At 43.2% G+C, this 21,890-nt stretch overlaps 3 protein-coding genes across 4 annotated transcripts; all 3 read left to right on the plus strand.

The window, feature by feature from the left end:
- The first annotated feature begins 3,073 nt into the window (after positions 1 to 3,073).
- LOC118011763 (gamma-crystallin C) lies at positions 3,074 to 4,833 on the plus strand. Of its 2 annotated transcripts, XM_035006607.1 has the most exons (4): positions 3,156 to 3,164; positions 3,268 to 3,510; positions 4,338 to 4,340; positions 4,494 to 4,766. In XM_035006607.1, the coding sequence occupies exons 1-4, from the start codon at positions 3,156 to 3,158 to the stop codon at positions 4,764 to 4,766; spliced, it is 528 nt and encodes a 175-aa protein (XP_034862498.1). The 2 variants fall into 2 exon arrangements, with proteins under 2 accessions (XP_034862499.1, XP_034862498.1); XM_035006608.1 differs by lacking the exon at positions 4,338 to 4,340 and having other exon boundaries at positions 3,074 to 3,164; positions 4,494 to 4,833.
- A 4,903-nt stretch (positions 4,834 to 9,736) lies between these two features.
- LOC118011764 (gamma-crystallin D) lies at positions 9,737 to 11,476 on the plus strand. The gene is made up of 3 exons (XM_035006609.1): positions 9,737 to 9,749; positions 9,841 to 10,083; positions 11,163 to 11,476. The coding sequence occupies exons 1-3, from the start codon at positions 9,741 to 9,743 to the stop codon at positions 11,433 to 11,435; spliced, it is 525 nt and encodes a 174-aa protein (XP_034862500.1). The 5' UTR covers positions 9,737 to 9,740; the 3' UTR covers positions 11,436 to 11,476.
- Positions 11,477 to 17,703: 6,227 nt separating this feature from the next.
- LOC118011765 (gamma-crystallin F) lies at positions 17,704 to 20,449 on the plus strand. The gene is made up of 3 exons (XM_035006610.1): positions 17,704 to 17,712; positions 17,804 to 18,046; positions 19,836 to 20,449. The coding sequence occupies exons 1-3, from the start codon at positions 17,704 to 17,706 to the stop codon at positions 20,106 to 20,108; spliced, it is 525 nt and encodes a 174-aa protein (XP_034862501.1). The 3' UTR covers positions 20,109 to 20,449.
- Positions 20,450 to 21,890: the final 1,441 nt, after the last annotated feature.

A 21,890-nucleotide genomic window follows, 5' to 3' on the forward strand; every position in this document is an offset into this window, starting at 1 on the left:
ACTGATATCTCAGTGAGAAGGATCAGTATATTAAAAAACAAGAGAAGGATAGCATAAACTTCCAGCCATAAAATGAATCGGTTCTGGGTATCCAATGTACAGCATAGTGTTCATAGGTAATAATACTGTATTATATACTTGAAATTTGCTAAGAGAGTAGATCTTAAATGTTCCCACACACACACAGATATTAATTATGTGAGGTGATGCAGGTGTTGGCTAACGCTATGGTGCTAATCACCTTGCAATATATAAATATATCAAATCTATATGTTGTAGACCTTAAACTTACACAATGTAATATTTCAATTATATCTCAGTAAAACTGGGGAGTAAACGAGAAATGTGAAAATAACATCGTGCATTGGGAAACAAGTGATTCGGTGTGATCCGTCGGGAAGTCTGAAGACAGAGGATCTCAGGTCAAGTGTGCCATCCTAAGGAACCAGTACTTGATTCTGGAGGCAATGGGAGCCAGTGAAGGGTTTCAAGCAGATGAGTGGCCGCCTTAGTTCAGGCTGCTATAACAAAAATACCATGGACTGGATGACTCAAACAAATATTTCTTCCCCACAGTTCTGGAGGCTGGGGAAGTCGGAGATGAGGGTGCCAGTAGATCCAGTGTCTGGTGAGGGCCAGCTTCCTTGTTGGCAGACTGTCTTCTCATTGTGCCCTCACCCAGAGACAGGAAGCAAACTCTTTCCCATCTCTTCCAGTGTCTAAGGACACTAGTCCTATCATGATGTCTCCACCCTCAGGACCTAGTTATCTCTCAAGGCCCCATCTCCAGACATCATGACAGTGGGGATAAGGGTTTCAACATATGAGTTTGGAAGGGACACAAACATTCAGTCCAGAGAGCAGTGACATGACTTGATGTGTTCTGATTCTGCTCACCCTGGTATGCTGGCAGAATGCAGTTTGGAAGAAGGCAAGATTAGACAGAGTCCGGAGACTGTGGACAGTCCAGCTGAGATATGATGAAAGTCCAAGCAAGGCAGCTGGAGGGGAGGGTGATGGGGAGGGGAGATTGGGGAGGTAGGTAAAGAAAGGGAACACAGGCGCCCCAGGAGAGAAAGAGAAAGATCTGGAAAAAAACAAGACTAAAGTTTAGTACTCTGCATTTTCTGAGCCCTTCGCCTCTTTTCCTGTCTAATCAGCACTATCATTTAAGTGCTGGTATTTCTGCTTTGATTCTCTCATTATGTGCATATAAAACTTTGTAGAACAAAGCAGAGAGTTCTTCTGCCTGCATGTTTAAGGAAAATAATGTGTAAGTGCTAATAAAACATTAGCTGGGGATGCCTAAACCATGCTTTCCTTACCAAAAGGAAAAAAAAAAAAAAGAGGAAACCAGACTAGTGTTTTTTAAAGTTTGATCCAAGAACGATCTAGTGCTGGTTAGAACTACAGATTCCTGGAGTCTTTCCCGCATCTAATGATACAAAATCTTGAGAGAGGGTAGGACCTGGCAATTTGCAATTTTAGCAAGCACAGGTGAGTCTTTACGCACACTAGAGTTTGAAAGCCACTACATGATTTCTAAAGTACCCTCCACATCTACTTTTTTTTTTTTAACCGAAAAATGGCTTCATAGCAGAGAAATTTTTCAAGCATCTTTGAGAGGACTGACTATGTTTGAGAGAGATAAATAGGCTGACCTCATCCTTAGCAGTGTTGCACTATTACTAACACCAAGCATTTACTTAATGCTCATTTATGCCAAGTATATGCCAAACACATTATACACCTAATCCATTGACTCATGTCAACGTCCTTCAGCCAAAGACCACCCGAACACCTGTCACAAAGCAAGTTGGGTTTATTACTTGTTAAGAGGAAGGGTGGGGAGCCTCAGCAAAGGGTGTTAGCAAAGGATATTGTTATAGGATTTGTACTTTGGTTCGGTGACTTGGAGAAGAGCCTAAAAGAGCAGGGCTTCACTCTAAATTGGATGTTGTCGGGACATGGGGGTATTTTTATGATTGGATATCTCAATAAATCTACTCCTGGGGAGGGGAGCCTAGAAGGATAAAGCTGCAGCTGATAAAGAAGGAGCAGCTAATCATCTGGGCTGAGAGAGGGGGTGTTTGGTACTGTGTGGGTGACACGGTAACTTTGTTTTTGCTTGTGCTTAGACAAAATGATGAAGTGGCCCTATTTTGTCTCATTGCATCAGAGTCTCAGAGTAACCTTGCCTGAAGTTGGTATTCTGGGAAATTGTTTATGTCTAACAGAGGAATAACATGGCTTAGCTCTGAATGCCAGGCCAGCTTCTGAATGCAAATACCTCTCTTTGTTTTTATTCCTTCTTTCTTTTTCAACTTACTATATCCCACGATATAAGTACTATGAAATAACTCAGGCTCTGGGAGGCTATGTGGCTTGCCAAGTTCATGTGGCTGCTAAGTGGACATTCTGAGTTTATGAAGCTTTACTGCCTCCCTGGAAAGGGAAAGCACTCCAAAAAAGCAAACATTTCTCAGTTTGGGACCCAAGGACCAGAGAAATTTTCCCCTTGGTTCTTATCACAAGCTGACTTGCAGGGCTGATTTCTAGTACATGAGACAGACCCACCAAAGGAGGAGTCAGCTGCTGCTGTGTCTTAAAGCCTCAGGTCACCACAATCAAAACTAGCAAAGATCAGAATCCAGATCTGTGTCCTGCACTAGACTGGCAAATCGTATAAAGAAAAAAAAATTAAGTTACAGTGACCTCTGCCATCAAGTGTTTGTGGTATTCTACATCACAGACAGCCCCTGGAACTGGGGAGCACTTCTATAAAGGCAGAGATTTCCCCCCAGAAAATACATGGAGCAGAATGGAATCATATCCGTAGAGACATGAATTTCGGGTCAACAGTTCAGACTGATGTGCTGATAAATTTAGAAAACACGAAGAATCCAAATAAAAGCAAGTCTGGGGACTCAACTAGGATGCATCCAGAACAGCGTTAGAATATACCAGAGAATGAGGGCAAACTCCACAGGCATTTCCACTGAATGCAGCACGTAAAAGGGATCCATAAAATCCCCTTACTCACCGCCTGGGGCCCCTTTTGTGTTGTTCTTGCCAACACAGCAGCCCTCCTGCTATATAGACCCGCGGCGCTGCTGGCCCATCACACTGAACTCGCACACCGGTGTCAACCAGCCATGGGGAAGGTGAGCGGGATGCGAGTTAAGTAAAAAGAAAAAAAGAAAAACACCTCTCTGCCAGATCCGTTGGGAGCCACCGCTTTAACTGGGAATCACTCTTCCTTTGCAGATCACCTTCTACGAGGACCGCGGCTTCCAGGGCCGCTGCTACGAGTGCAGCAGTGACCACCCGAACCTGCAGCCCTACTTCAGCCGCTGCAACTCCATCCGCGTGGACAGCGGCTGCTGGATGCTCTACGAGCGCCCCAACTACCAGGGCCACCAGTACTTCCTGCGGCGCGGGGACTACCCCGACTACCAGCAGTGGCTGGGCTTCAGCGACTCCATCCGCTCCTGCCGCCTCATCCCCCAGGTGGGTGCCTCCTGACTTCCATCCCGTTGCCTGCCTGTCCTCACCGGATTATTGACGGCAGTGAGGGTGAGGGAGGGTTTTCCTTTAAAAGCACCTAAGGGGTAGAGTGGGCTTTAACTACTGCCTAAGCCCAGATAGAGAAATGCACAAAAACAGCAGAGCGTACAAGAATAAGTCACTCATGGGAAGAGTCCGCTTTATTGTTAATTTTTGCTACCGTTATGTCCATTACAAAGTTGTCTGTAACCAGTGTACTCTCATAGTGGGATAGAGAACAAAACGTGCCAATGGGAAGCTGGTTGGACATAAGAAGGCTGTATTGCGAACAGATTCATTTTAAAAACGTAAAATTGTAAAATTGTAATTTTAATTAACAGTAAAGAATCGATGCTGAATGACTTAGATGGGTTCCACTACCGACTAGCAAAAAATGGAAACTGTCTTGTTAATAGAGGCCATTCAAAGTTTGTGTCCAACCTTGGAAAAGGTAGTTGCCTTTAATTTGGAAAAGCAGTTGAACTCTGGTTCCAAGCGACTAGTTAAGCTAATTTTCACTGAAGTCCAGCTTTAGTTATAAATTTATATGAATATAAATTTGCAAGATAACACTCATTCTAAAAAAAGATTAATACTCATATTAAAAGAATATTAGTCAAAATACTTTCCATTCCCCCCCCAAAATATACATTTGACTTATCACCTAGGAATTAATGGAAATTAGGGAATGAGGAGTCAAGGTATTTGAATTCTTGATGGACACTAACCCAGACTTTGAACCTCTTAAAATTTACATTTCCTAGATATGAAATAAAAAGTGAGAAGGCAAGCATGTATTAAATGCCAGTAGAACACAGCTCCATGCACGGCATACCCAGCAACGTCAGGGTCTCAGGTTTTTTCATGGGTGATCTCATGCCCCAACCTACCAAGTTCATTTGTTGTTTGGTTGCTTCTTCCTCTCCTTCTCTCGGTGGACCGGGCAGACAAGCTCCCACAGGCTGCGGCTGTATGAAAGAGAGGACCACAAAGGCCTCATGATGGAGCTGAGCGAGGACTGCTCCTGCATCCAGGATCGCTTCCACCTGAGTGAGGTCCGCTCCCTCCACGTGCTGGAGGGCTGCTGGGTCCTCTACGAGCTGCCCAACTACCAGGGGCGACAGTACCTGCTGAGGCCCCAAGAATACAGGCGCTACCACGACTGGGGGGCCACGGAGGCTAAGGCAGGCTCTTTGCGGAGGGCAGTGGATTTATACTAAAATAGGTTCACACTACCATTTTCTCAATTTGGAACCTAATAAAGTACTTAGTCTGTATTGTTGGCAATTGCTGACTTCTGTTTTTCTTTCACTGTGTGCCAATGAATCCACCTGTAAATGCTCCCTTAACAGGGAGCTGAGGAGCGAATGAGTGGGGAGGGGTCAGTTCCAGAAGGCTCCGCAAGGTAGAATGAGTCCGAAACAGGCTCAGAAGTAGGGGTGGAAAGAGGAGGTAGCCTGTGTAAGAAAGAAAAGGAGGCCAACACAGCAAGATGGGAGAAGGTGACTGACCGGTGAGGAGGGAGGCAGTCAGTTGGGGGCCCTGAGGAACAGCATTCCAGGAGCTTCCTTTGGACCCAGCAGGTGACTGGAAGCCATAGAGGGTCACTGATGAGCAGTGAAGAGAAGCCCACCTGGCAAAAAGCCTGATTAGACAACATAAGGAAATTGTAGTATTGTTTACTTTTGAGCACAGGATGATGTAACTAATGTCAAGGCTGCCATTGGACATTGCCATACTCTTGGACCGGTTGAAGATCCCCCCTCCTACTCTAAAATGCCTCCTGACCTGAGTGCACCTCCTGGCCAATATATCCCCTGGGCCAAACCCTACATGAAGTGCAGCTATTTCAAATAAATTAATGAGATACATGTGAATATTTTAAATAGATTTTGATTTTTTTAAGGATTTTGTTTATTTATTTATTTATTTATTTATTTATTTATTTATTTATTTATTTGCGAGAGGGAGCAAGCAGAGGGAGAGGGAGAAGCAAGCTCCACACTGAGCAGGGAGTCCGACATGGGCCTCGATCTCAGAAGCCTGGGATCATGACCTGAGCTGAAGGCAGACGCTTAACAGACTGAACCATACTGGCACACTTAAATAGACTTCACCTGAAGTAAAATCTGCTTGCTCACAAGCAAAGCCCTGCAAGTTAAAAAAAAATTAAAAATCTTTTCGTCAGTAGAGAATTAATTTATTTTTAAAATTTTTCCTCCAAATTAAAAGCCTCCTATAATCGTACTACTTTACAAATTCTATAAAGAAAGAAGAGAAGGTCCTTCTGATCCCACTCTTCATTGCTAACCCTTCTTTACACTTGGTGGGCACCCTTCTTGAAGTTTTTCTTTCCTTATATTGACATCTCATGAAACATGCTTTTTATTTATTTACTTACTTATTGGCAAATATGGAACCATGCTGTACATATTAGTCTGCAACTTGCTTTTAACATGCAAAATGATACATAGATCTAGGTCAGTACCTTATTCTGTCTAATGACTGCATTATTTCTTATTTGAAGGCTCCCTAGATTATGTTACCATTGACCCATTGGTGATTGGGCTTGTCCAATGTTCCTTTTGCAAACAAGGCTGCAAAGGATATCATTGCACATACACCTTTATCTACACACACCATAATTTTTAGAAGCTAGAGACCTAGAAGTGAGACTGCCCAATGATAGCACAAGATATTTTTAATTTTAATAGACTCTGCCCAATTGTTAGCCACCAGAGATCCTAACTTCTTTGAGTTAGTATCTCTACCATTTACTAAGCACCTACCATAGGCCTGCCATATGTAGCACTGAGGATTAAAAAAACAACCAAAACAAATAAAAGGCATGGTCCCCACCACCACAGAGCTCTACACAGAGAGAATATGAAATGCTTACACTAAACAGTAAGCATGTAATCACTTTTTTTTTTTTTAAAGATTTTATTTATTTATTTGCGAGAGAGAATGAGAGACAGAGAGCACGAGAGGGAGGAGGGTCAGAGGGAGAAGCAGACTCCCCGCTGAGCAGGGAGCCCGATGCGGGACTCGATCCTGGGACTCCAGGATCATGACCTGAGCCGAAGGCAGTCGCTTAACCAACTGAGCCACCCAGGCGCCCATGTAATCACTTTTTAAAGTCAAGTACTTCTCAAGTACTAAATAATACATATGTAATCACTTTTATCAAGTACTTTTATTTAGTACTTTAAAGTCATCCCAAGACAAATTTCTAGGGGAAACAAATGCAGTAATATTTATTTACATATTTCTTATGATACCAAATAGCTTAAATCATGATATCAAATCAAATGGTTCTCAATATTTTAGATATCCCAGACCAGTTTTATTTAAACAGAGACCAACACAGACTTGCCAATTTTTATTTCACCAAGCAAGGACCTTTAAGATTAAAAACAAAACAACAAAATCGTAAAACTAAGCACCATCTACTCATACATTATTTTATAAAAGAAGAGATATTTACAAAAGGACATCATAACACCCCCAAATACACAAGTTCCTAATAAAATATGGAATTTGCTCTGCTGTATAGTGTTTTCATTTGGCAAAAACTGAGCAGAGTTTGAAGACTCTTGATTGAGGTTGCAGCTCAATACCTTCAGGGGCCAGAGAGATGATGTACATGAGCAAAACAACTTCCTTTAAGACCACAAGGAGTGATGAAGAGTATGGTGAGCTGTGGAAAGTGCAAACCATCCCAAAGCATCATGGAGAACATCTAAACATTATGCTGGCCAAATAAAACACATCCCAGTTCCACAGCCCTCGGAGCCGCCAGTTCTTATTTCCATGCTGGTGTGAAAGCTGGGGAGAGCCACCACCGAGGACCCCGGGAGTTCCCAGTGCACCCTCTCCCCCTATGAGATGCCTTGGTCTCATGTTAAGCCCACAGAACCCAAACACGGAGCTTGGAAACATGAGGTAACGAAACCCCAGCAATGACTACAGTGAAATTTTCTCTCCATGCTAGTGGAATGAGACTTAGATTCATAAAATATTTCGAGCTCTAGGAAATAAGGAAAGTGGTATTTCTTATATACTTAGTTTTATAGACTGACATTTACAGCAGCTACAGAAATCTTTGACCCTGCATGCAGCAAAACTCTAACCTGAACTCGTGCCTTTTGCCTTCACCTTTGTTGGAAACCACCTGAATATTTAGAAGTGACAAAGGGTTACTTGCCAGACTAGAGCTCAGGTTGAGGGTGCCTGACGCTTATCTCTTATTCTCCTTCCAACACGGTCCCCATCAGTCATTCCAGCAGCTTGTACAGAACTCTGCTTCAGGGCTATAGGCGTAAGGATTCTCAAGTCCTAACTTCTGCTCACTTAGCACACTAAGTGCAACTTGGGGCTTTGGTTGAGCACACACTTGTCAATGCCGGAATTTTCTGTAAAACATTAAAATCAAGCCACATTTTGGCCCAAGCCATTCATTTTTCAGCTTGATGAAAACTGTGAGTTGTTTGTTTGTTTTTTTCTTTTTCCCTGTTTCTTTCCCCAGGCTGAAATAAAGCCTTTTCTCTTCCTAGTCAATGAAAAAACCAAATGCAGAGTCCCCTTGTTTTGGCCCTCCAGATGTATCCCAAATCTGTAATTGTATGTCAGCTATGGTAGTGGAGGTCCCCACAGCCATCCCCCCCCCAGCTCCCCTAAGTGTTCTCTAGGACTCTGCATTCGCTTCTTTCTCATGTTTTACTGTTTTTTATCGATCAACACTTTCCCCACAGAAACAACTCTGAGCAAAATGGCAACTTTAAAATTTTTATTTTGTTAACTATTATTTTTTAAATTTTTAATTAAAATCATTATTTTTTTTTATTCTTTTGATTTGGGCTGCTTATTTTCCACTCTGTAAACGGAAGTAATTCTGCAAACATATGCCTATCTATAGTGGATAACAAGAACTGAAATCATCATATTGCACAGAGCTGATGTTTTATTTATAAATACCAACTTACAAAGACTTATGACCCAAAGTCAAGACAAAGTATTTCCATGAGACAACACAGGACTGTGAATAATTCTTTGAACATGAAAGAGGCTAAAGTCATAGGTCATCTTCCACTCCAGTGCTCCTTCCAGTCCATCAAACTATTATCTTCCAGGCTAATAAATACTTTCTAAAGTCTTCCTAGAGTCTCAGCTTCCAGATTTATTCCTTCCTCTCCCCATTTTTGCTGTAGCTCCTCTTTGTGTTCATGCAATTAATCTCTGTTGAGTCAAAAGTTTTGTGTACTCTTACTCCCCGAGGAAAAGGTCTATCTAGATTCCTCCTAGAAATGGATTTCTTAGGAATTTGGCTTTATTTTATAATAACCTGAGAGGTAATTGATTTTTGTGTTGTAACTTTTTCTTATCTTGTCCAAGTTAGAAATTTCCCTTTTAGTTCTTTCTGAGAGGAAGCCTCTTAAAACTATTCTCCCTTTTAAATTACAATTAGCCAAGATGAAACCTCTAATCCTCAGTCTACTTCTAGACTGTAACAAATTCAGACCAAATACTGAAGATCTGGGCTTGCTGGGATTTTTTTGGTTTTGTTTTGTTTTGTTTTTGTTTTTGTTTTTGTTTTTACCATACTGCATGTTTGAAGTTCTGTGAATTCCCTTGGTAAAACATTCCAATCTCTTACACCCTTTAATAAGAAAATTCTCTTAAAGGACTAAGTTGAAATTTTCAACATTCCATTAAGGTCATTTCCTTCTTATTAACAATTAGTATTCAATATTGTGGCAAACATGTCCCTTGATAGATCTGACAGATTAATTTTATATTTACAACGTTAAGACTCTGCTTTTTTTTGCTCCCTGACTTACACTTTTTTGTTTTTCCCCAGCCTATACAAATAGAAGTGTAGACTATATATGAAATGGCTGAAGCTCTATTTCTATTATTAAATCAACAATGTTCTAAATTACTTGTTTTTTTTTTTTTTTCAAACCGTCTCAATAGCATCAGCCAGTGATAGCAACCCGAATACTCCAGAGAGAAAGGGACCAAAACCTACAATGAGCCCCGTGGACTATGACAGCAAAGAGAAAAAAGAGCACACGACAATCCCCTCCTCACCCCGCGGGCCCCTTTTGTGTTGTTCCTGCCAACGCAGCAACCCTCCTGCTATATAGTCGCGCGCGCCAGGGCGGCCCATCACTGACCTCCATCCACCAGCCATGGGGAAGGTGAGCCCAGCGCAGCCGCAGGCCGGGAGGGGGCCCCGCACGCCGGGGCTGGGGGCCAGGCCTCTGAGCCTTTCCCTCCCTTGCCTTGCAGATCACTTTCTACGAGGACCGCGGCTTCCAGGGCCGCCACTACGAGTGCAGCTGTGACCACCCGAACCTGCAGCCCTACTTCAGCCGCTGCAACTCCATCCGCGTGGACAGCGGCTGCTGGATGCTGTATGAGCAGCCCAACTATGCGGGCAGCCAGTACTTCCTGCGGCGCGGGGACTACCCCGACTACCAGCAGTGGCTGGGCCTCAGCGACTCGGTCCGCTCCTGCCGCCTCATCCCCCACGTGAGTCCAGCTCCCTGTGGGGACACAGAATGGAGAGTTTCAAGCAAAACTTAAACATTTGGAGTAGTGGTCATTCCGAATGATTGAGGGTTTGGACATGAGACAAGCTATGTAGAGTAGCTCCATGTAGTTGGCCCCAAACAGAAGCAAAGCGTTCCCCCCAGGTACCCATTAATCCACAAATATTTATTAAGAATGTGTTGGCTGCCGCCGGCATGTACGAGCTATAAGTCCTGTTCTGGAGTCACTTACAGTGGAGTTGCAGAAAAACCACTAACATCCCATAGAAGAATAATTAAGTGAAAGAATACATGGCAGTTACAGAGCAGATAGGAGTTGAAAAAGAAACTTTTGCAAGGGTCCATTTGTTTAAGACCTCTCTCTCTTTTGCTCCCCACTTGCATATTTTGGGTTACCCCACCTATACGAATAAAAGCACTTTTTCTCAATGGAGAGAAACACAGAGAAATTTTGTGCCACATATATTTCAAATATGTTTTAAAACGCTAAAGTTTTTGAAAAATTAGTCCTGGGCCTTAACTGATTTTTCTTTCTCATTTTTCCTCATTCTATTCCTAAATTATTAGACAAGAATCGATTATTGTCTGAGAGACTTAAGATGTTTAACTTTGCTTTCCACAGAAACAGAAATATCCAAGTCCTTGGTTATTTTTCCGAGATTTACCTTAAACCCAATGCAAGGTCATTCATTTCATAAACTGACTTTACTATTCAAACACACATGCTTGAAAAATTAAAAATATCTCTTCAAAATGGCAAAAATAGTAATAAGCTGTTAAAAGTTTGAGGTTCTCCCTGGTATGGTGAGCACGGTTAGTATTTCATCCTAGGAGATACTTAAATATATAGAGTGGAATTTCCTTCTTAATTCTTTCTATCATGCTTCATGGTCTTAAAAAGGTACTGAATCTCTGCCTTTGAAAATGGGGAATATATAAATATTGAAAATTAGTTAAGGCTTACCATATACTTCAAAATAGCTTGCGCTGGACTGCATGAATGTGTTGCAACCATTTCATGTCTTGCTTTCCTCCTCTTTCCATCTCTGGATGGGCCAGGCTGGCTCTCACAGGATCAGACTCTACGAGAGGGAAGATTACAGAGGCCAGATGATGGAGTTCACTGAGGACTGCTCCTCTCTTCAGGACCGCTTCCACTTCAATGAGCTTTACTCCCTCCACGTGCTGGAGGGCTCCTGGGTCCTCTACGAGCTGCCCAACTACCGGGGGCGACAGTACCTGCTGAGGCCGGGGGACTATAGGCATTACCGTGACTGGGGGGCCACGAGTGCCCGAGTGGGCTCTTTGAGGAGAGTCATGGATTACTATTGAAATAAGTTCCTCATCAATTCTTAGTCTGGAAACTAATAAAATATTTTCTGTGTGCTCCTGGCATTGGTTTGCTTGTGTTTTTCTTTTGTCCTCCTCTTACTTTATTATTCACACACACACATACACAAACCCACACAACGCAAGTGGAAACCGAGATGTGTGACCCAGAACAAATAAAACACGCCTCTCACAATAAAAACATGCCTTCATATTAAGGAGAACTTTACAGTTTGCGAAGCACTTTTATAATACATTATCTCATTTGATTCTCTGGTGTTTAAACAAGATGTTTCTTCAAACCAGATTATTAAAAATCTGTTTAGATTTCAGTTTTTCTCTGAGGAGTGAGGCTCTACAAAGCTGAGGTTCAGAGATAGAGTGACCCAGTTATTAAGACAGGAATTCTGAAGCTGGGTTCCATAATGGGCTTCAGAAGGTTTTCGAATGCCCTAAACGGTATGTAAAAGTTGAGTTCACAGATCTCTGGTAGACTCTCTTGGTGCTGAGCCTGTCACATGACGCTCCCTGGACATGGAAACCTAAGTGGAGGAATGCTGGTGGAGAAAGAGAGAAGAAATGGTTCCGGAAAAACTTTTGCTTTCCTGATGGAGGGGAGGAGCTCCCCCTGATGCCACAATTCCCTCCTCTTTGGGCATTTTATACCCAAGAGGTGACAAGTGTGATGGAAATGCCAGAGTTTCAGAAATGCTAGCCTTGAGGTGGTCCAGCCCCTGAACCAATGTCTATCAGTCAGGGCTCTCCAGAGAACAGAACCAACAGGATACATATAGATAATATGAGATTTATGAGAAGTATTACCTCACCAATGGAGTCTGAGAAGTCCCATGATCTGCAAGCTGGAGAACCAAGAAAGCTGGTGGTGTAATTCAGTCCGAGTCCAAGGGTCTGAGAACCAGGAGCACTGGTATCTGAAGGCAAGAGAAGATGGATGTCTCAGCTTAAGCAGAGAACTAATTTGTCCTTCCTCCACCTTTTCGTTCTAGTCAGGCTCCCAACAGATTAGATGGTGCATTCACTACTAAGGACAATGCCAGCAATGTTTGACCTTCACAATCTGTGTAATGGGAGTAAAATAAACCCAAATTCATTTATGCCACTGTAATTGGTTGTTCTGTTATTTGTAGTTCAACACACATTTCTAGCTAATACAGAGTATATGTGACTTTTGCTGAGGTGATTGTTGAGTACTGTATTCAAAGAAATTCCTATTGGAAAATGCAAAAAAAAAAAAAAAAAGAAGAAGAAGAAGAACCAGGAGAAAAAGAAAGAAAGAGAAGGAGGCAAAGAGGAAGGAAGGAAATCAGGCACTATAGAACAAGGAAGTCATTTGATTTTTAACATATTTTAGACCTGGAGAGCATCTATAACTTAGATAACTCATTTTATGTACGGTAAGCTGAAGTCCAATTCTAATGTCAAACAATTAATAATGGAGGTGGCATCAGAAGCTAGAACCACAGCTCAGAGATCTGATTTTCCATTGTGGAATCAGACAGATTCTTGTCAAAGTACTGACAGCACTAGCTTACTGATTCTTACCATGAGGTCATTGCATAAGACCAAGCAGGAATTGAATTAAATAAATAGGATAACACAAAGCTTCATCCTCTCTATCTATATCTATGCACATCCCCCCACACAGTTAAATAAACGTACATAAGCTTGTACTTGTACGTATAGTATATGTGTGTGCAGGCGTGTTAGCAAACTATACACATAAGGCTATAGGGGAGTAGGGCACGATATTCAATTACATTGATTCTTCGGCTTTCTGTTCTGTCTTGTGCTCTCATTGCTAGAATTTTAGAAAGGAAGAGGGTGTGTATGTTCAAAGACTGATCTGATCAAGTCATTTCCCTGCTTAAAAACCTTCGATATTTCTCCACTGTCCACAAGGGAAAATTCTTCTTACAAGAACCTAGCCCCAACCCATCCACTCCCTCTCCTATTGACACTCTGACCCACCTGAGTCCTCCCAGCACACCAAGCATTTTCACATCTCTTTGCCTTTGCTCACATCGTTTCCATGCCTTGAATTACTCTTCTCCACCTTCCCTCTGGTGAGCAGCTCATTCTCTAAACCTTGATCAAAATTCAACCTCATCTCGGGGCGCCTGGGTGGCTCCGTCAGTTAAGCATCTGCCTTCGGCTCAGGTCATGATCCAGGGTCCTGGGATCGAGTCCCGCATCAGGCTCCCTGCTCAGTGAGGGAGCCTGCTTCTCCCTCTCCCTCTGCCCCTCCCCCTGCCGCTGCTCTCTCTCTTAAATAAATAAATAAAATCTTAAAAAAAAAATTCAACCTCATCTCTCAGCCAAAAATGAATCTGAATTGCTACAGGAACATTAGACTGGAAGTAGCAGAAGCTCCACATCAAAAGGACAAGCGATACAGAAATCTACTAGCTCATGTGACAGAAGTATTGGGATGGCACAGGATTTAGGGATGGTTGATTCAGCAGCTCAGCAATGTCATCAGGGCCCCAGGTTTTGTCTGTCTCCCACCATACTGAGCATCTGCATGGTCCTGGAGCAGGTCGGTATCCCTGGCAGCATACAAGGAAGGCTGGGTGAACACGAGCACCCAGCGATCTGTGCCTACAACACAGTTGTGCCCAGAGTACAGATTACCAGGATTAAAGAAGACCTTGAAATGTTATCAAGGTTCTTGAGTGTAAGCTTTGGTGATATAAGGTAATGGAATGGAAAGAGTAAAAGGAGAAAGCCCAAGGAGGGAAAGGAACCAATAAAAAAATATTTAAGACATTAATTATATTTATTATTGCTTTATTTCCTATTATAAAGTAAGAGGACTATAAGTACCTTAAAATAAACTGTTGTAAATGCTGCTTAATTCCCTTCTAATCCCTAGTATTCACCCCATTTTACTGTTTTCATACAGCCTCGTTAGAATTATTGAAATCAAGAAGTTAATATTGATAAAATTGACATAGATGTTTTCTTTTCTTTTTGTTCATGGAAAATGTTTTAAATTGTGGTAAAATACACATAACATAAAATTTACCATTATAACCACTTTTAAGTATTCAATTCGGTGGCATATAGCACATTTACGTTGCCGTGCTACCATCAGCAGCATTCATCTCCAGAACTTTGTCATCATCCCAGACTGAAACTCGGCACTCATTCATCACTAAGTCCCCATCCCCCACCTCCCAGTAGCCCCTCGTAACCACCATTCCACTCTCTGTCTCCACGAATCTGACTCCTATATGTACCTCAAATAAATGGAATCATACAGTATTCATCCTGCCTGGCTCATTTCACTGAGCATGGTGCTCTCAAGACTGGTCCATGTTGTGGCATTTATCAGAATTTCATTCCTTTTTAAGGCTGAATCATATTCCATTCTATGCATCTACCACATATTTTGCATCCATTCATCCCTCAATGCACATTTGGGTTGCTTCCATCTTTGGGCTCTTGTGAATAATGCTATGAACACTGGTGTACAAATATCTGCTTGAGTCCCTGCTTTCAATTATATTGCATATATGCATAGAAGGGAAATTGCTGGATCATCTGGTAATTCGATGTTTCACTTTTTGAAGAACTCCCAGTCTTCCATAGTGGCTGCAACATTTCATGTTCCCACCAGCAATGCACAACATTTCTAATTTTTCCACATCTTCCCTAACACTTGTTATTTTCTATTTTATTTTTGTGTTTTATAATAGCCATCCTTACAGGGATGAAGTAGTATCTCATTGTAATTTTGATTGCATTTCTCCAGTGATTAGTGATGTTAAGCATCTTTTTATATGACTATTGCCCATTTGTTTATCTTCCTTGGAAAAATGTCTATTCCCGTCCTTGTATTAAAAATTGGGTTTGTTTGTTTGGTTGGTTGGTTGGTTGGTTGGGGTTTTTTTGCTTTGTGCTTCTTGTTGCTGGATTGTAGGAGTTCTTTATATACTTTGGATACAAATGCCTTATCAGATATTTATGATTTACAAATATTTTCTTACATTCCATGGCCTTTCACTCTGTTGATAGTCTCCTTTGTCGCAGATTTTTTATTTTGATGAAGTCCAATTTACCTATTGTCTATGCTTTAGTGTCATATCTAAGAAATCATTGCCAAATTTAGTGTCATGAAACTTTTTACCCTCTGTTTCCTTCTAAGAGTTTATGGTTTTAGGTCTTTAGGTCTTTAATCCATTTTGAGTTAGTTTTTGTATATGGTGTGAGGTAGGAGTCTAACTTCATTCTTTTGTGTGTGGATATTCATTTTTCCCAGTATCATTTGTTAAAAAGACTGTCTTTTTCCCATTGAATGGTCCTGCCAACCTTGTCAAAAATCAGTTAACCATATATGTGAGGGCTTGTTTCTGGGTTTTTCCGTTCTCTTCCATTGGTCGATATGTCTATTGTTATGCTAGTACCACACTGTTTTGATCCGTGTGGCTTTGTAGTATGTTTTGAAATCAGAAAGTTCAAGTTCTCCAGTTGTTCTTCTTTTTCAAGATTGTTTTGGGGATTTAGGGTCCCTTGAGATTCTACGTGAATTTTAGGAGGGATTTTTTTTTATTCCTACATAAAAATTATTAGAATTTTGATAAGGACTGCATTGAATTGTAGATCACTTTGTGTAGGATTAATATCTGAACAATATTGAGTCTTCCAACCCATAAACATAAAATGTATTTCCATTTATTTATATCTTCTTTCCTTCAGCAATACTTCTCAGTGTGTAATATACTTACTTAAAAAGAAGTTTAACATATGGTGAGCATTTTCCATATACTTAAATAAATTCTTTGCAAACATGATTTTTGGTAGCTGCATAATATCTCATCAAACAGATGTCCTATAAGTTACCTAATTAATGCCCTATTTTGGACATTTCATTTGTGTCTTTTTTTATATATATTATAAACCATGGTCTGATAACATACTACCATACATAATGTTTGATAATCCAAACTAAAGAATGAAATAGTGTATCAGGTTGTTTCAAGTTGAGGAACTGCTTCTTCTGAAGCAGTGGTTTTCAACCAGTGTTGATTTTGCTCCCCCAGGGAACATGTCCAATGTCTGGAAACATTTTTGGTTGTCACAAATAGGAGACTAATGCTATTAACATCTTGTGGTTGACACCAGGGATGCTGCTAAACATCCTTAAATGCACAGGACAACCACCCACAGCAGAATTTTTTGACCCCAAATGTCAAAATAGTGTGAGGCTGAGAAACTCTGCTCTAAAGAGAGCTGAGCATCAGGAACTGCTGCGGATGGAGGTAGGGTCTTGGGGGAGGAAGGCGGACTCCAGCTCCTGGAGTCAGAGCCTTAACTACAGAGCAAGCAGGGCTTGCCCAGGGCTGGGAAAGGGAGAAAAGGCAGATGCTCTGGAAGATTGTAGGATTTTAAATTTGTTACATTTGCATGTTAACTTGTATTTATCAGCAGATAGAACTAATCTTAGCACTTAGTTTGCAAAACTTAAAAAGAAAGTTACCCTGTGAGTTGGAACCACCAGTGAGTCACCTCATGAATTTCAAAAGTGGGTCTCCACGCCTGTGCAGTGACAGGCACCCCAGCTGAGGCCCTGGAGAGGACCCTGGTCCAGCCCAGTCTCCAGGGAGCAGAGTGGAAGCCGGTGCCTAAACCCGCTTCCTCAAGGTCCAACGCCCCATCACCCTTCCTCAAGTGTTAGCAATATCTGCTGTACCCGCTTGTCAGTCTGTAGGGTCATGGAGAGGTCCTTCCTCTTACAGGGAAATCCCATCTTACTTTAAACGTACTATGGAGAAGGCAGGTTCTTCCCCATGTTCCAGATTCTCACACCAAAAAAATGCTCTCCAATCGAAACGTTTCATGCTAGGGTCCATTCTGACCTCAGACTCTGTCACTACCCGGCTCTGTTACTCAAAAGGAGATCGTCTTGAACTTTAAAAAGAAACTAAAATATTTCATTGCAATTATTAACTCAGTTTAAGGGCTTTTGCTCAGTTCCAAATTCCTAAATAGGCTTCATTTAAAGGCCCCAGAGGCACCAAGTGACAGTTTTAACGCGGGTCATCAATTCGAAAACACTGGAGAGTCTAAGAGAAAACATACAATAAGTCCCCCACCCCACCCCCGCCGTAATTATATAGAAAAAGAGAGAGAGAAAATCCCCTCCTCACCCCGCGGGCCCCTTTTGTGTTGTTCCTGCCAACGCAGCAACCCTCCTGCTATATAGTCGCGCGCGCCAGGGCGGCCCATCACTGACCTCCATCCACCAGCCATGGGGAAGGTGAGCCCAGCGCAGCCGCAGGCCGGGAGGGGGCCCCGCACGCCGGGGCTGGGGGCCAGGCCTCTGAGCCTTTCCCTCCCTTGCCTTGCAGATCACCTTCTACGAGGACCGCGGCTTCCAGGGCCGCCACTACGAATGCAGCAGTGACCACCCGAACCTGCAGCCCTACTTCAGCCGCTGCAACTCGGTGCGGGTGGACAGCGGCTGCTGGATGCTGTATGAGCAGCCCAACTATGCGGGCAGCCAGTACTTCCTGCGGCGCGGGGACTACCCCGACTACCAGCAGTGGCTGGGCCTCAGCGACTCGGTCCGCTCCTGCCGCCTCATCCCCCACGTGAGTCTGGCTCCCCGGCTCCTGCTGGGCCCTCCCGCCACCCCGGCGCTCCAGATGTGCCATTCAGACTACGGGGTGGCCGCCTTCTGTTGCTGGCTCTAACTATGTTCTCCTTTCCTTTGTGAATATCTCTAGGGTTTTCTAACACTGAAAATGTGGTGCAATGCTTTTAATTTAAAAGTTTATTTTGCTTTGCTAAAATTCAACTCACCGCTACTGGGGAAAAGAAATGCAGTAATTCCCGGGGTCCATGGCCCAGGTGAGGAAGGAGCAGCGTGTTGATACCGGTTCATCAGGTAGCCTGGGGCTAGTTCCTTGGGCTATTTCTCTCTCTCTTCATCTGTAAAATGGGGCCAATAAAAGTAGCTAATTCATAGGGTTGGAATAAGGATGAAAGGAGGGTACCTAGCACAAGGCGAGCTACCACTCCCCCTGAATATTAACTATTATGATGATGAACATCAAGTTCGGGTTTTTGTTCAGTCAGAACAAGTAACCAACAAGATGATTCTGGCAGCTTCTGCAGAACCCACTGTTCCCCAAATCAAGCCCCAGCAGCCTGAAATCCCACGGTTGGGGATTCTCTAATCTATGACACAGTCCCCTGGAAAATGTACCACTTCTGCGAAGTGTGAAACCCCCTCAGGGGGTGTAATGCCTTGATGGACCCAGACGAGCACGAGGAGCCTGAGGATCCGGGCTTCTCCTTCCCCGTCCGGACTTTTCTAATCACAGACTTAAAGCTCCAGTCATTAGCTTCTCGTAAAAGAAGAAAAGGCTAGAATGGTTGCTCCACGTGCGCCGGCCTGCTGTGAAGGCCAAATTAAATGATGTACACGTGGGTCCTTTCCCAACCGTGGGAGATAGCTTATTAGCAGTCTTTCATACTGCAGGACGACTGCTTGTGAGAACTTCTAAAGAGCGCTCAGGGGTGGGAGCAGGAAGACTTTGAGACACTCGGCACCCTCTGGGAAGGCAGATCAAAGAAGAGCAAGCGCTCAAGGAAAGACAGGCAGGATTTGCTCAGGACAAACAGCCTAACTTTCCATTTTTCTAAAGGTTGTATACTCCCTTGGTCCTGCGCAGGCCTCCTTCATGATCTTGAGCTTCCCTTTTTATTAATGACCTAAAACTGTTTTGCGCATACGTTAGAGCTGAGAACAGAGGCCTCATCTCTGTGATGGCTCTTGCTTTCCAGGATGTTAGAGTAGCAGGGCTTAAAGCAGAAGAGACTAAGGAACCACCCCAGAGCATCTGTGCCTCGCTTTCCGGAAAGCAATCTGACTTCCTTTCTCCCTCGCCTCTTCTAATGCTCTCAAGATTCAAAATAACGCCTTTTGCTAGGGATATGTTTGTCTTTTTATTTTAATATCTAATTATTTTTATATCATCCAAGGAGAACCCCGGACCACCAAAAGTCTATGAAGGATAGAGCAAAACAATTATATGCAAATTGTTACTTAAGAATGGTAGTAAATGGATCCAGTGTGTATGCTTCATAAAGGTTGTGCCCTCCCAAAAAACCCTAGGGAGCACCATTCACATATTCATCCATATCATGGTCTATGTGAATGGTGGTTTTGGTTTGTTTGTTTTTTTTTTTGAGTTTTGCAGTATACAACCTACCCAACTGTACAATGCAGCCATGGTATTGGTAGTCTCCTTTAATTTGGTCACCTCTGATATAGAAAAGATAAAGAGATGCCCATTCCCCCTGGTGGGGTGTGTGGCTGGTTGCGAAGGGCTAGGTTTTTGACTTTTCCTCATCTGCTGATTGCCAAACCCACAGACCAGCTCGCACAGGATCAGGATTTATGAGCAAGAGGACTACAGAGGCCAGATGGTAGAGATCACAGAGGACTGCTCCTCGCTTTATGACCGCTTCCACTTCAGTGAGATCCACTCCTTCCACGTGCTGGAGGGCTGCTGGGTCCTCTACGAGCTGCCCAACTACCGGGGGCGGCAGTACCTGCTGAGACCGGGGGACTACAGGCGCTACCACGACTGGGGGGCCACGAGTGCCCGAGTGGGCTCATTGAGAAGAGCCGTGGATTACTATTGAAATATTTTTACTCTACCCTATTCTCCATCTGGGAGCTAATAAAGTATTTCCCGTGTGTTTCATGCAGTCACGTGGTCCTCTTTTCCTTTCAGCCTCCTTGGAAGGGCTCAGCAGAAAGCAAGCTGGGAATGATGTGGGTTTGCTTACACATATCGGTGGAAAGGGTGGTATGGGGTAGCAGTTAAGAGCACAGCCCCTGGAGCCTGAATGCCTGGTCCAAATCCTTACCAGCGATAGGTGATGGGGCAAGTTCCTTAGCATTTGTTTTTGCCTTGGTTTTCTAATTTGTAAAAATTGGAGTAATAACACTCTTCATCTCATAAGATTGTGATATGGATTACATAAGTTTTTATTTTTAAATTTTTAATTTTCTTACAATGGTGCCAAGCACAAAGTAGATGTTATATAATAAACATTTATAACACAAATGTTCCTTGGTTATTATGGAGTATTTGGACCTTATAAACTAGTGCTTTTCAAACTATTAATGATGGATCAAGAATCACCTGCATCAGAATCACTTGGGACACTTGTTAAAATACACCCCGTGGGGCGCCTGGGTGGCTCAGTTGGTTAAGCGACTGCCTTCGGCTCAGGTCATGATCCTGGAGTCCCTGGATCGAGTCCCGCATCGGGCTCCCTGCTCGGCAGGGAGTCTGCTTTGCCCTCTGACCCTATCCCCTCTCATGTGTTCTCTCTCATTCTCTCTCTCTCAAATAAATAAATAAAATCTTTAAAATATATATATATATACCCCCAGCGGCTTCTTATGCAAATGGCATTTGAGAACCATGTCTAAATCTAGTTTTTTGTACTACAGAATTACATCCCAAAAGATTGAGCACCTTTTAGACACTGTGCCCGTTACTGGGAAATAAGAATGAGTAGAACAGGGGCGCCTGGGTGGCTCAGTCATTAGGATCCCGGGGTCCTGGGATTGAGCCATGCATCGGGCTCCCTGCTCAGTGGGGAGTCTTCTTCTCCCTCTGCCTCTGTCCCTCCCTCTGCTGTGCTCTCTCTCTCTCAGTTAAATAAATAAAATCATTTAAAAAAAAAAAAGATACTGCTCCAACATCTTCTGATAACTTTTCAGTGGAATGCTAGGAACAAGACACTGAAACAGAATCATCACACCCACATGACAGGCAGCATAATGGAGGGATTAGGAGTCTCAAATCCGCCTGGAGTTAGATCTGACTGCTTGGGTTTGAATGTGAACTGATCTTGTGTTAGCCAGGCTAGAGTCTTAGGTCAAGTTCCCCCAGACCCAGATCATGAACCAAAGATTCAGGAGGAGGTGATTTATCAGAGAAGTATTTCCAGGAGGAAAGGTGAGGGAGTAGAGAAGCAAGATAGAGAAGGGCAGGAAGCCAACTCAGTCTGATTCTGTGGAGGGCCCTAGAGCCGGGATCACCCTTTCTAGTGTCTCCTGCCCAGAGGCAAAGGAATTGGGGGGGGGAGGCTGGTATTTCCACACCAGTCCCTCTATCATTAGTCACTGGGGGAAGGAGGACACCCCAAGCTCCCAGACCCTTTGGACTCCCTTCACCTGCTGGCAAGAGGCAATCTTCAGAAAGTTGCAGGGTGAGCTGTTTCAGACAAGTCTGCAGATGCTGGGTAGGAGGGCAAGCACGCAGAGCTGGAAAGGGATCTGAGGGGGTCCAGGCAGAGCACACCTCCTCAGGATGACAGGGATAATATAATAACAGTGTGTCCCTTACACAGTGTGAGATTCAATGGTATAAGGCCTGTACGTACTCAGTGCAGTGTCTGGCACATAGT

Source organism: Mirounga leonina, unplaced genomic scaffold, assembly GCF_011800145.1.
Source record: "Mirounga leonina isolate KUSES-001 unplaced genomic scaffold, KU_Mleo_1.0 Mir_151, whole genome shotgun sequence".
Taxonomy (NCBI): domain Eukaryota; kingdom Metazoa; phylum Chordata; class Mammalia; order Carnivora; family Phocidae; genus Mirounga; species Mirounga leonina.